The sequence below is a fragment of the Oryctolagus cuniculus genome (genome assembly GCF_964237555.1).
Source record: "Oryctolagus cuniculus chromosome 16 unlocalized genomic scaffold, mOryCun1.1 SUPER_16_unloc_1, whole genome shotgun sequence".
NCBI lineage: Eukaryota > Metazoa > Chordata > Mammalia > Lagomorpha > Leporidae > Oryctolagus > Oryctolagus cuniculus.
This window is the reverse complement of record NW_027208201.1, coordinates 4,167,037-4,181,550: the sequence shown is the minus strand read 5'-3', so window position 1 is coordinate 4,181,550 and position 14,514 is coordinate 4,167,037. Positions and strand designations below refer to the sequence as shown.

At 49.7% G+C, this 14,514-nt stretch overlaps 1 protein-coding gene across 5 annotated transcripts in view; it reads left to right on the top strand.

Annotated features, from left to right (window-relative positions):
• ELAVL1 (ELAV like RNA binding protein 1) overlaps positions 1–14,514 on the top strand; it is a 37,900-nt gene that overhangs the window by 8,030 nt on the left and 15,356 nt on the right. For 4 of the 5 annotated variants that reach the window (XM_051835489.2, XM_051835490.2, XM_051835488.2 and 1 more), the window contains one exon: positions 7,437–7,624. In XM_051835489.2, the coding sequence (XP_051691449.1) occupies positions 7,437–7,624 (188 nt within the window). 5 annotated transcript variants of the gene reach the window in all.

Here is a 14,514-nt window from a genome sequence, read left to right as displayed (position 1 = left end):
AGAAGTTCCCTTCCTAAATCCTTATGAATTTGTGTGTTACTATGCATAGGGGAAAACTCATTCTTTTTTTAAAAAAAATATTTATTTGAAAGGCAGAGTTACAGAGAGGGAGAGACAGAAGTCTTCCATCCGCTGGTTCACTCCCCAAATGGCTGCTACAGCTGGGGCTGTGCCAGGCTGAAGCCAGGAGCTTCTTCCAGGTCTCCCGCTGGTTCACTCCCCAAATGGCTGCTACAGCTGGGGCTGTGCCAGACTGAAGCCAGGAGCTTCTTCATGTCTCCTGCTGGTTCACTCCCCAAATGGCTGCTACAGCTGGGGCTGTGCCAGGCTGAAGCCAGGAGCTTCTTCCAGGTCTCCCACACGGGCGCAGTTCTGCTGCTGCTTTCTCAGGCTTAGGGAACTGGATTGGAAGTGGAGCAGCTGAGACTGGACCTGTCACCCATATGGGATGCCAGCACTTGAGGCGGTAGATTTACCTGCTACCTCACAGTGCTGAGCCTGAAAATTCACACCTTTTGGTTCAGAGTTCTTTAAATTTTGGCAAGTGTATAAAGTCACATGTCTACCACCGCCAAGATACTGGAAAGTTCTATCAAAAGCTTGTGCATGGCCGGCGCCGCGGCTCAATGGGCTGATCCTCCGCCTGCGGCATCGGCACCCTGGGTTCTAGTCCTGGTCGGGGCGCCGGATTCTGTCCCGGTTGCCCCTCTTCCAGGCCAGCTCTCTGCTGTGGCCAGGGAGTGCAGTGGAGGATGGCCCAGGTGCTTGGGCCCTGCACCCCATGGGAGACCAGGAGAAGCACCTGGCTCCTGGCTTCGGATCAGCTTGGTGAGACAGCCGTGGCACTCCAGCTGCAGCGGCCATTGGAGGGTGAACCAGCGGTAAAGGAAGACCTTTCTCTCTGTCTCTCTCACTGTCCACTCTGCCTGTCAACGACAACAACAAAAAAAGCTTGTGCTGCCGTGGTATAATTAACCCGTCCCCTCAATCCCTACCAGCCCAGATCAGTCCTTGTGGAGATGCTCCTAGCCTCATAAGGGCACTCTGAGAAATCGGGTGTTAGCCTGAAGTTGGGCAGAATCATCTGCACAGCCTGTCTGATAATAAAGTGTTGAGTATCCCACTTACACGCACAGATGGACAGACGCTTTGTAGACATGACTGGATGCCAGAGCACAAAGCACCATGTGCAGAAAATACTGGCAATACTGTGCCGTGCGGGCTGTGCCCTCAGTGATGCGGGGCTGCCTGGCAGGGCCAGGGGGGACCATACGGCACATCACCAGCCCAAAAGGTCAGACTCCAGAACTGCATACCACATCCGCACCTTTGTGAAGGTAAGAATCCCTGAGTTGGGGGCCAGCTGTAATTTTGCCCTTTCCAGAACGTCAGAGAAGTGGAATCACATAGCATGTGGCCTGCTAAGTCTTGTTCCTTTTAGTTGGCAAAATGTATTTGCGATGCACACAAGTGGCCTGACTTGTTGGTACTTTTGTTACTGTTGAGTAGTATTCCCTTGCGTGGTATACTGGTTTATCCTGAACAACTTGAAGAACAGTTCAGTTATTGTGGTTCAGGACAGTTATGAGTAAACCTGCTGACTAGGTTTGTGTACAAAGAGAGGTTTTCACTTCTCTAGTGTCAACACTAGTTGTAGGATTTCCAGGTCACATACTAAGTGTGTTTAGCTGTTAAAACTGCTCATCTGGGGACTGGCCTTACAGCACATGGGTAAAGCTGCGTCCTGTGATGCCAACATCCCATGTGTGTGCTGATTTGTGTCCTGGCTGCTCCATTTCTAATCCAGCTCTCTGCTAATGGCCTGAGAAAAGCAGTGGAAGATGGCCCAGCTGTTTAGACCCCTGCCACCCATGTGGGAGACCTAGTTGAAGTGCCTGGCTTCAGCTAAGTAGGGGCCAGTGCTGTGTTGTAGAGGGTAAAGCCATTGCCTGCAGCCCTGGCATCCCATATGAGCTCTGGTTCGGTCCCAGCTGCTCTGCTTCCAGTCCAGTTCTCTGCTGTGGCTTGGGAAAGCAGTAGAAGATGGCCCAAGTCCTTGGGACCCTGCACCCACGTAGGAGACCTGGAAGAAGCTCCTGGATCCTGGCTTCAGATTGGCCTAGCTCCAGCTGTTGCAGCCATTTGGGGAGTGAACCAGTGGATGGAAGACCTCCCTCTTGTGTGCTCGCATGTTCGCTCTCGCGCGTGCGCGTGCTCTCTCTCTCTCGCCTCTGCCTCTCTGTAACTCTGCCTTTCAAATAAATAAGTAAATTTTAAAATAACTAAACTGATAAATATGTGTTTTAAAAAACCACAAAAAAAAACCCTGCTAGTCTGTTTTCCAAAGTGGTTAATATCTTTGCATTCTCACCAGCAGTGCCCTGGTTTCTCCACATCCTCCCAGCACTTGGCATTGTCTGTTTTGTAGTTGTTTGGTTTGTCTTATTTTGTCTTAGCCATTCTAACAGGCAGCGGTGGTATCTCAGTGTGCTTTTAATTTGCATTTTCTCAGTGCCCAATGATTTGAGCATGTTTTTATGCGCCTGTTTGCCATCCTTATGTCATCTGGGGTGCTGTGTCTATTCAGATCTTTGTCTTTTTTAAATTGAGGTTTCTTACAGTTACCTTTTAAGAATGTTAAAAAAAAAGTTCTAATTGCAAGTACTTTCTGTAAATACTTTGTCCAGTCTATGGGTTTTAATTTTAGCACTCTCTCAGAGCTAAAGTTTTAAATTATTATGAAATAAAATTTGTCAGTTTTTTAAAATTGGGGTGGGCATCTTGGTGTTATATCTAAGGCATCTTTGCCTTTCCCAGTGTTGCAAAGATGGTCTCCTAGAAATTTTTTGTTTCTACATTTCAGAACAGAGGTCAGCTACCTTTTTTGTCAAGAGCCAGATGGTACATAATATTTTTGGTTATGTGGGCAATACGGTTGTTACTGCTCGGCTCTGTCATTGTTGCACAAGACCAGCCAATATGTAAACAACTGAGAGTAGCTGTTTTCCAATAAAACTTTATTTGTAAAAGCAGGCAGTGGACCAGACTTGTGGCTCAGGCCATGGTGTGCAGACCTCTGTTCTAGGGGTCCACTTTTACCCAGCATAGAGGCTCCTCCCATTCTGGACAGTAAAAACAGGGTGATTGTTCACTCATCACTTCCGGGGTGGAAGAGTAGATGCTTGACCTTAGAGAAAGGTCTTAGCTTGAAGAAAGGTAGAGATAAAGAAAAAAGGGAAGAAGAAATATGTGAACTTGAGCAAACTTCAGTGTGCATTTTGAATTTTTCAGAGTTAAACCTCTTATACTCTGAATCAGGCATCAGTGAATGTTTTCGTTTGTTTTTGAGCTGATGATCTATTTTAAAATCTCATGCCACAGTCGGTTTAGCAGATTCTCAAGAGTTTTTTGGGATCAAACTCTTTAGCACTTTCTGCTGAAAACTGACACTTAGCCTTCCCCCATTAATGTGCATTTAGAGGGTGTCTGGGCTTGTGCTTTTTTAGCCGTGGGGCAGTGTGTTCCCTGTACATATTTACCTGCAAATGTGTGATTGGTAGAACGGATTTCTATAGTTCTAGTCACTGGGTAGGTACTGCCAACCTGTCCTCAGAAATGTTGTACTTCTCACACTCCTGTCAGTGGTGTGTGAGAGGGTTCTCTCCTTCTCCCCATGCTGGATTTTATTCCATCTGACTGACTGGCAAAAGTAACATTTTATTTTGCATCTTCCACATTGCTTGTGAAAGTGAGCTTCTGTTGTGTGTTTATTGGCCATTTGAATTGCTGGCATCTGTGTTGTATTATCTCATGAGTTACTCTGAATCGAGTTTTCTGAGCCTCAGCAGCATTGATATTGTGGGGCTGGGTAATCCTGGTCACGGGGGCCGTCCTCGGCCTGAAGAGTATCTCTCTAGTTTTTTTTAATACTCTTTTTTTATAAAATATTTATTTGAAAGGCAGAGTTAGAGAGAGAGCGAGAGAACAAGAAAGACTTAGAGAGATCTCCCATCTGCTTTTTCACTCCTCCAATGGCTGCAACAGCTGGGACTGGGTCAGGACCAGGCAAAAGCCAGGAGCTGCGAACTTCTTCCAAGTAGGTACAGGTGCCCAAGGTCTTGGTCCATCCTCCATTGGTTTCCCAGGTGCATTAGCAATGAGCTGGATCGAAAGTGGAGTAGCCAGTACTTGAACCAGTGCCCATATTGGATGCTGACACTACAGGCATCCTTTACCTGCTGCTGCTACACAGTGCCGGCCCCCTGCAGAATATTTAACCGGATCGCCAGCCTCTACCTACCAGGAGCCAACAGCGCATCACCAGCCACGATATCCAAAAATGTCTCTAGACATTGCCCAGTGTCTCCTGGGGGAGCAGAACCGACCAGTGTGGGAACCATTGATCTAAATATTAAAACACAGAGCAAACGTTTTCTCCCAGTCTCTTGCTGCTTGTTTTCATTTATGATGCCTTTTGCCACACAGAAGTTTCTAATTTTGTGGAGTCTGACTTTCTAGTCTTCTGTGGCTTTCAGTGCTAATCTGCTTTATAAAGAGTCGGGCACATAGAACATCCTCAAATAAGTAACAAATGCTGGGAAATTGTACTCATTTTGCAAGTGGTATGAGAGTAGGAGGGTAGGAAGGACCTGAATGTTTTCACCAGGAAAAAAGAAACCAGACCTCATTCTTCTCTCAGCATTGACTTGGGGTAGGTGGGAAATCTTTGTGCAAGAAGTGTTCACCTATTTATGTGTCTGTTGGCAAGAGTATTTAAAATTTTTAATTCAAGAAGCAGAGACAGAGAGATGAATAGAGAGAGCTCCCATCCACTGGTTCACTCCCCAAATGCCCACAATAGCCAGGACTGGGCCAGGCTGAACCCTAGAGCTGGGAACTCCATTCATCTGCAGTGTGGGTGGCAGAGGCCAAAGTACTTGGGCCATCTTCCTCTGCTTTCCCAGGTACATTAGCAGGGAGCTGCATTGCAGTTGGAGCACTGGGACTTCAACCAGATCTCTGATAACGGGACGTAGGTCCTGCAAGTGGTGCAGGCTTAACTTCGTTTGCCATAATGCCTGTCCCAAAGCCATTTTTAAAGAGGGACAGAGCCCCATGACCATGGGCACTGGGTTTTCAAACATGATGCAGAACTGAGTGACAGAGATCTGGAGAAAGTGGTGGCTGCCTGCTCATGCCCCCAGGCCGGTAGGCACCTGCGTTTAGAGGCAGGGAGGGACATGGGACCACTTAGGTGAGGCTGCTGTATAGCAGTCTCTGTGAGCACATGAGGTGTGCTGTGGAGCTCTCTGCTGCATTGACGCAGGTCCATGGAGACTGGAGCCAGCTGTGAGGACCAGGCCCACAGCCAGGAGAGGGGCCCAAATTGTCCTGCTCACTTGCTGTGTCCTTGGGTACAGAGGACCTTTGCCTGCCCACCCAGTGACAGCCAAGGTCTCAGGCTTGGGGGTACAGAGGGCACCCATTCTCCAGCTGAATTGACGTGAAGGGCTTGTGTTACGGAGCAGGAGTTAATGGCAGGTTCCTTTGCAGCCCTCAGTGAGAATGGCTGAACTTAGAGTCATTCTGCTTGTCAGTAGATTTTATTTTTTAGAGTGGTTTTAGGTTTTCAGAAAAACTGTAAAGAAGCTATAGTGAGTTCCTACAGACCCCTCCCCTAACAAAACCACAATTCCCTCTATTATATCTTTGTGTGATGCATTTCTTTTAATTGATAAACTGGTGTTGACATATGTTAGGGTTCACTCCCTGTGTTGTACCATCTGTGGGTTTTGACAAATGTGTAATGCCTTGCATCCACCATTAAAGTATCACAATATTTTTGCCGCCCTAAAAATGCCACATGTGCCTGGTTCACCCCTGTTGCTGGCAACCATTGATATGTCTCTGTTTTTTCCGGAAGTTTATGTAGCTGGACTCATCCCTGTGTGTGACTTCCCAAACTGCTTTCTTCTGCTCAACAATATGCATTTAAAGCTCTTCTGTATTTTTTTTTTTTTTAAGATTTATTTATTTACTTGAAAGGCAGAGTCACAGGGAGAGAGAGAAATCAATCTTCCATCTGCTGGTTGGTTCACTCCTTAGATGGCTGTAACAGCCATGGCCAGGCCAAAGACAGGAGCCAGGAGCTTCATCCAGGTCTCCTACAAGGGTGCAGGGGGCCCAAGCACTTGGGCATCTTCTGCTGCTTTCTCAAGGCATTAGCAGGGAGCTGGATTGGAAGAGGAGCAGCTGGGACTCAAACCTGGTATTCATGTGGGATGCTGGCACCACAGGCAGCAGTTTAACCCACTGCACCATAGCACCGGTCCTTCTTCTGTATCCTTTTTATTATGGGATCAAACTTCATTTTATGGCTGTGCTATGCCAGGGTACTGTAGAGAAATGGAATGAAGTTTATTCTGATGTAAAAATATTCTGAAATCCATCATACATGAGGCCTTTTGATAAGCTCATGGAAAATGCATAATGTGAACTAGCTACATATGAATTTCAGTTTATTTACCAAAATAAACTTAACCTTTCTTTTCCACGACTTTTTAAAGTACTGATGTACAAGTGGAGTTTATTTATTAGTCCGCCAACTGAAGGACACCTTGGTAGCTTCAAGGCTTTGGCTCTGTGGATAAAGCTGCCATAGACATGTGGCCTTAATTTAAACTTAGAGCTTCTGGGGTGGGAGTTTGGCCCAGTAGTTAAGATGCATATATGCAGTCGGCGCTTTGGTGTAGCAGGTAAAGCTGCCTGCAGTGCCGGCGTCCCATATGGGCACCAGTTTGAATCTCAGCTGCTCCACTTTCAATCCAGGTCTCTGCTGTGGCCTGGGAAAGCAGTAGAAGATGGGCCAAGTCCTTGGGCCCTTGTACCTGCATGGGGGACCTGGAAGAAATTCCTGGCTTCTGGCTTTGGATCAGTGCTGCTCCAAGGGTTACGGACTTCTAGGGAGTAAACCAGCGGATGGAAGACCTTTCTTTCTCTGCCTCTGCCTCTGCCTCTCTGCAGCTCTGTCTTTCAAATAAATAAAAAAAAAAATCTTTTCTTTAAAAAAAAAAAAAAAAAATGCCCACATCCTGTATTGGAGTGCCTGGGTTCAAGTCCTCCAGTCCACTCCTAATTCCAGCTTCCTGCTAACGCACTTGTAGAACAATAGGTGATGGCTCAAGCACTTAGGTCCCTGCCACCCATGTGGGAGACCTGGATTGAGTTTGATGTGGCTCAGCCCTGGCTGTTGTGGGCATTTGAGAGTGAATCCATGGGTAGGAGTTCTGCCTCTCATTTATATATATATATATATATACACACACACACACACACACATAAAAAGAATTTTCCAAGTACAAATGTAGTCATTAGTTTTGCCTTCATATAGTACATTGTGAACATTTGGAATTTACTTCATTTTTTTTTCTTTGCAGATTTTTAAAAAATACAATGTCTAATGGTTATGAAGACCACATGGCTGAAGACTGCAGGGACGACATTGGGAGAACGAACCTAATTGTCAACTACCTCCCTCAGAACATGACCCAGGAGGAGCTGCGGAGTCTGTTCAGCAGCATTGGCGAGGTTGAATCTGCAAAGCTCATTCGGGATAAAGTAGCAGGTAAAGAACTCACTGTGCAGCGTGGTGGCTATGTGGCAGTTCTTGGTGATGGCTGTGACGTTCCTATCTATGTCCAGCCCTGTTTTTCCACTGCCCTGATGTAAGATCAGACATATGTTCTCTAAAGAGGAAAAACCATTTGTGAGACAGAGCCCATGCATAATGTCAGGAAGAGAGGGGAAATGATGAGCCCCAGACATAGGGACCACTCTGAGAGCTGGAAGGGACCAGAGGACCACGGCCTGATCTGGCTTGGTTTGTACACGTTGGTTAAGTGCCATGTGTGCAAGAGATCCTGGTGATGGACCTGTGCCTGCCTGCTGAGGTCCCCATTCATGGTCAGGCCTATAGTGGGATGCTGAGTCCTCTGAGGGCATCCCTCATTACATTTGGGCCGCTGTGTTCACTGTCACACTGTCAGCTTGAACTTGAGGGCAAGAGCCCAGCAGCTGAAGGCCTTGCTCTTGTGGTCCCTGTAAGTGTGACTTCTGAGCCTCTGTCCCCATTTGCAGTGTGGGGTAGTGGGCCTTCCCTCATGATATACCCACCTCCTGGTACCTTGAGACTGTACTTTGTGAGAGTCTGGCTCTCTGAAGAAACTATCAGAGGCTCCCAGCACTGCCCCCTCTTACCTGCCCGAGAGGAACATGGGAGGTACTGCTGCCTCTTCCTGTCCTTCTCTGGGAGTGTTGGCTGCCACATTGGTGGTTGGGACTAATTCCCTATCCTGGAAACCAATTTGAAAAGTTTTCTTTCTTTTTTTTTTTTTCTTAATATCTATTTATTTGGAAGTCAGAAAGAGATTGATCTTCTATCTGCTGGTTCACTCCTTAAATGGCTGCAACAGCCAGAGCTGGACCAGGCTGAAGCCAGGAGCTCAGAGCTCCTTCTGAGTTTCCCATGTGGTTGCAGGGGCCCAAGGACTTGGACCGTCTTCTGCTTTCCCAAGCACATTAGCAGGGAACTAGATCAGAAGTGGAGCAGGCTGGTGCCGCGGCTCAATAGGCTAATCCTCTGCCTTGTGGCGCTGGCACACCAGGTTCTAGTACTGGTCGGGGCGCTGGATTTTGTCCCAGTTGCCCCTCTTCCATTCCAGCTCTCTGCTGTGGCCCGGGAGGGCAGAGGAGGATGGCCCAAGTTCTTGGGCCCTGCACCCGCATGGGAGACCAGGAGAAGCACCTGGCTCCTGGCTTCGGATCAGCGCGGTGCGCCAGCTGCAGCACGCCGGCCACAGTGGCCATTGAAGGGTGAACCAATGGTAAAGGAAGACCTTTCTCTCTCTGTCTCTCTCTCACTGTCCACTCTGCCTGTCCAAAAAAAAAAAAAAAAAAGTGGAGAAGTAGAGCAGCCAGGACTCAAACCAGTGCCCATATGGGATGCTGGCATTGCAGGCTCTCTGTCACAGCGCAGGCCCCTCAGAGTTTTTAAAGAGAATAAAAAGGTTTTACTATGGAAAGTTTCACATTTGTGTAAACAAAGAGTAATAATTGAACCTGATGTACCCATCGTTCTACTCCATCAGCCTTCAGTGTTTTCCCAGTAAGGCAAAGACACTTGAACTTGGGATGGCTCCTATAGAGGCTTATGACTTATGGCTCCTATAGAGGCTATGGGGAATTAGTTATCAGCCAGGGTCTCTGAACCCAAAAGTCTTCTCCCATTCCAATTCAGAGAGCCTGTGACTTAACGTCTCCTGGAGAGGAACTATAGATAATACACAGTTGACCAGTGTGAAAATGTTTCCTGTTCCAGGAAGTCATCCTGAATAAGAGAGTCCTGTTCAGAAGGGTATTAAAATTCCACTGTGCCATTGACGAGTCTCGCCTTTCTCTTCTTCCAAGCTGGTGGGAGGGAATTTTTAGCCCTGCTGTGATGTTCCTGAGTGCTGGAGCCTGATTTCGCAAGCATTGCTAGCATTTTACCGTTTTGTCTGTTGGCTTCTTCTGGTTTTCAGAGTAATGTGAGCTGTACTAACAGAACACCTAGATTTAGTAGCATCCATCTGGAGAGACAGAGATTTTCCATTTGCTGGCTCACTCCCCAAATGGCCACAACAGCTAGGGCTGGTCCATGCTGAAGCCAGGAGCCTGGAACTCTAGCCAGATTGCCCATGTAGGTAGTAGGGCCCCAAGTACTTGCCATCTTCTGCTCTTCCAGGCATGGTAGCAGGGAGTGAGATTGAAAGTGAAGTAGCTGGTACTTGAACTGACACTCACAGGGGATGCTGGCATTGGAGGCCACAGCTTAACCTGCTGTGATGTAATACCAGCCCTGAGAGCTGATTTTGAGAACCCCGGAAGGAAACAGAAGTGGAGTTTGGAAGTCAGTTGCACCCAGAGACAAGCTTTCTCCTTTCTCAGTAATAGTGTGCCAGGAGTTTAGAGGAGGCATGTCTGGCCATGTCTCAGCTCAGAATTATGCTCATGGCTCTCTCCACGGAGGGAAGGAGCTTTATGAAAAGACTTCCTGCAGCACCACTTTTGTCATCCTGTCTCCAACGTGTGGCAACTTCTCATTTGCTTCTCCTGGGTTGTAGCCTTACTTTCTGCCGCCTGTTCATTTTTGCTTCTCTCTCTCTCTCAAGATTATTAATTTGAAAGGCAGAGTGACAGAGAGAGGGGGAGTGAGAGGTCTTTCATCTGCTGGTTCATTCCCCAAATGGCCACAACAGTTAGGTCTGGGTCAGGCTAAAGCCAGGAGCCCTGAACTCCATACGGGCCTCCATGTGGGTGGCAGGGGTCCAAGTACTTGAGCCCGTGCCTGCTGCCTCCTAGGTGTGTTAGCAGGAAGCTGGATTGGAAACAGAGTAGCCAGGACTCAGGCCATTTGTCTTTTTATGACACTGCTGTAGCGAAACCCTTGCCTACTGTTGTTCTTGGCCAAACTTGGGCTGCATACCCTTCCTCCACCCAACCAGCGAGCAGCGTGTTGCATCGAGTCCTCAGCCCCACTCAGCTCACAGCCTGGGTGTAATGCCCCTGTAGTAGCTCTTCCCGTGTGGCCTCACCCTCAGCTGATGGCTGCCTCTGAGTTGTCTCTACTGTGGCCTTGTCCCTTCTGCCTGCCTGGCTTCCCAGGACCCGTGTGAGAACCCACTTTCCCTGGGTCTCCGCAGGGTTCCCCATTGATACTCAGACATGCTCCATCTCTGCTGGTTTTTAAGATTTATTTATTTGAAAAGCAGAGTTACAGAGAGGCAGAGGAAGAGAAGTCTTCCATCCTCTGGTTCACTCCCCAAATGGCCACAATGGCTGGAGCTGGGCTGATCCAGAGCCAGGAGCCTCTTCCAGGTTTCCCACATGGATACAGGGGCCCAAGGACTTGGGCCATCTTCTACTGCTTTTCCCAGGCCATAGAGCTGGAAGGGAAGTGGAGCAGCCGGGACTCAAACCGGCGTCCATATGGGATGCGGGCACTGCAGGTGGTGGCTTTCCTACCCCATCTCTGCTGTATTTAAAAGAACCCTTTCTACACTCCCTGACTTTGGCCCAGGGTTTCCCCCCCACGGCCAGCACCGCTGACATGCAGCCTGGACCATCCCTACTAGGAGCAGCATCCCCGAGTCCACCACTGCTTCCCAGCAGCACCTTCCCGAGCTTCCACAGCCCGTCCCCACACACTGCCACTGCCGGGGAGGCAGGATGGCCGCCTCCTGACAGCTCTGTTCTCTCTCTTTTTTTTTTTTTTTTTTTTAAGATTTTATTTATTTGAGAGGTAGAGTTTGAGAGAGAGGGAGAGACGGAGAGGGAGGTTTTTGTCCACTGGTTCACTCCCCAAATGGCTGCAATGGCTGGAGCTGCGCCAATCCAAAGCCAGGATCCAGGAGCTTCCTACAGGTCTCCCGTGCAGGTGCAGGGGCCCAAGGACTTGGGCCATCTTCTGCTGATTTCCCAGGCCATAGCAGAGAGCTGGATTGGAAGTGGAGCAGCCAGGACTTGAACCGGCACCCATATGAGATGCTGGTACTGCAGGCGGCAGCTGTACCTGCTATGCTACAGTGCCAGCCCCAGGAACTCTGTTCTCCCATTCTCTTCTCCTGGCTTTGTACACTGGGCTCTGTCCAGCTCCCCCGTTTCCCAGCCTATCACTTAGGCAGTCCTCAGGGTTAGTCCACGGCCCCATTCTCCCAAAGCCTGCCCTTGGAGTGAGTGAGGTCACCTTGTGTCTCACGTGCACCCTCAGTTGGCTGTCTCTCCTTTCAGCAGAGGCTCTCCAAACCCACACTCCAGTTCAGTGTGTTCCAGACAGACTTAACTCTCCTGCAAGCCAGCCATGTGTCCCAGTGTCCACATCCTGCAGATGGCACCGTTGCCCCTCAGTGGCTCTGCTCAGAAATCAGTAGTGCTCTTTCCAGGGCGTTTCTTCTGTCCTTCGCTTCCTTCCCTCGCCCTGCCCACCATCGCCTTGTCCTGCATTCTTACTCTGGCCTCTGCAGCGGCTTCCTCCAGAGCATTCTCTTCCGGTGCTCTCCTCTCAAACCCTCGGGCCCGGGTTGCATTCCGGGACCCCAGCCAGTCAGCCTTCATTGCCGGGCTTGTAGGTTCCCATGGCAACCAGGAGACCTGCACCACAGGGTTGTGTGCCACACAGAGGTGGAACTTTGTTGTCCAGTCTGTTGGTATAGGTCACAGAGGCAGGGGCCTTAGTAATTGTGGCCCCAGACATAGCCATGGTGTCTGCTCAGTGAGTGAATGCATGTTGCGGCAGTGACTGGTGCTGGCGACTGGGGGAGAGCACAGGTCAGCATGGACATTCATTCATTCAGCAAATATTGAGCGCCAACATTGAACTGGGCAGTGGTGTGTGCTGGTATCAGAGACTGATAAGAGTGCTTGGGGTGCCAGGCCTCGGCCCTGTGTCGAGGATAGGGTGCTTGTTCTTGCACAGGCACTAATTAGCCTAACGGGGCCGCTGCAGAGTCATCCATGCTGCCCGGTGCCTTCCTGTGCAGCCCTGCTTTGTTCACTGGTGTCTGGTCTCATGTGTGGCCCACAGGGGTCAGAAGTCAGCTGTCCACCTGTCAATGCTGGCCACTAGGTTCCCAGCCTGGCACAGATGTCTGTTCACTGATGGTGTCCTAGAAAGTTCCTAGACGTGAGCGTGCACCTTCTGAGAGATCCTGGTCCTTGTCACCACTTCCCCTATCCTCCCCCAAGCCCTGCCAGCCCTAGGCCCAGCGGGATTTCTCATCTCTGCCGGTCTAATGGGGAGCACAGGACATCTGGCTGTGGTAGTGCTCCACGTTGTTTTCATCTCTTTACTGCCTGGCTATACTGATTTTATAAATACCCCTCTTTTCTTTGCCCATTGTCTTGCTTTTGGAGGCCTTTGCTGTTTCTCACTGCCTTGTTAAATTACTGTCCATCCCCCTCCCCCGCTGCCCCAAGCCCTGAGACCCAGTCTTTGTCTGAGAAGTCTTCTTTCCAGCCCCTGTAGACTTTTTTTTTTTTTTTTTTTTTTTTTTGACAGGCAGAGTGGACAGTGAGAAAGAGAGACAGAGAGAAAGGTCTTCCTTTACCGTTGGTTCACCCTCCAATGGCCAGCGCGGCCAGCGCGCTGCGGCCGGCGCACCACGCTGATCCGATGGCAGGAGCCAGGTACTTATCCTGGTCTCCCATGCAGTGCAGGGCCCAAGTACTTGGGCCATCCTCCACTGCACTCCCTGGCCACAGCAGAGAGCTGGCCTGGAAGAGGGGCAACTGGGACAGAATCCGGCGCCCCGATTGGGACTAGAACCCGGTGTGCCGGTGCTGCAAAGCGGAGGATTAGCCTAGTGAGCCGCAGCGCCGGCTTCCTGTAGACATTTTAAAGAAACAACTTGCCATACCCACCTTTGCCGCTGCAGAATAGGCCTCATCTGCAGAGACCCACCTTCTCCAGCTGTGCACCCCAGCTCAGTCTGGAGCTTTTCCAGTTTCAGGAAGCACCAGAGATTCAAGAACTGTGTCTGGTAACGTAAGACAAAACGGTGAGGACCCCTCTCTCCAGTCTCAACCCTCAGCTAGAGATGAAGATGCAAGTGTGTTGCATGCAGGAACGCTGGCTGGTGTTTTCCCTGGGGTGCCCAGCAGCGTGTAACCAGTGCTAAGTAGAAACAGCCAGGGCAGTGGCTCTCTCAGAACCAGCGCTTGACTAGCATCAGCCTCTGGGGTCTCAAAAGAAATGCAGCGGCCAGCGCTGTGGCGTAGTGGATAAAGCCACCACCTGTAGTGCTGGCATCCCATATGGGTGCTGGTTCGAGTCCTGGCTACTCCAATTCCAATCCAGCTCTCTGCTATGGCCTGGGAAAGCAGTGGAAGATGGCTCAAATGCTTGGGCCACAGCACGCACGTGGGAGACCCGGAAGAAGCTCCTGGCTCTTGGATTCAAATCAGCTCAGCTCTAGCCGTTGTGGATGGAAGACTGTCTCCCTCCCTCCCTCCCTCCCTCCCTCCCTCCCTCCCTTTCTCCTTCTGCCTCTGCCTCTCTGTAACTCTGCCTTTCAAATAAATAAATCTTCAAATAAGAAAGAAATGTAGGTGCCAGAGAACCAGAGCCAAGACCCTGCCCCGCAGCCGGGAGACATGAAATTGGGGGAGCTTTTCCTGCAATTTGGAGTGAGAGTTGAAGGGAGCACCAGCCAGTCATCCCCAGACCTCAGGCTTGGAGCTGATTCATCCTTTCTTCCTCCCTGTCTCCCCTTCTTTTGTTTCATCCTCTTCTACCTGTACCTTCTCCACTGTATCTGTCATCCCAAGGATCCTGGCTACTCCCCAACCCCGGCTCTAGGTACCCCTCTGCCTAGGCCCGCAGACCCCTCTCTCTCTGTCTTCCCCCTTACCCCCATTTAGGTGTGGCATCTGATGCAGCCAGAAGGAGCTTTTCCATGCATGCTGCACACTCTGGGTTCT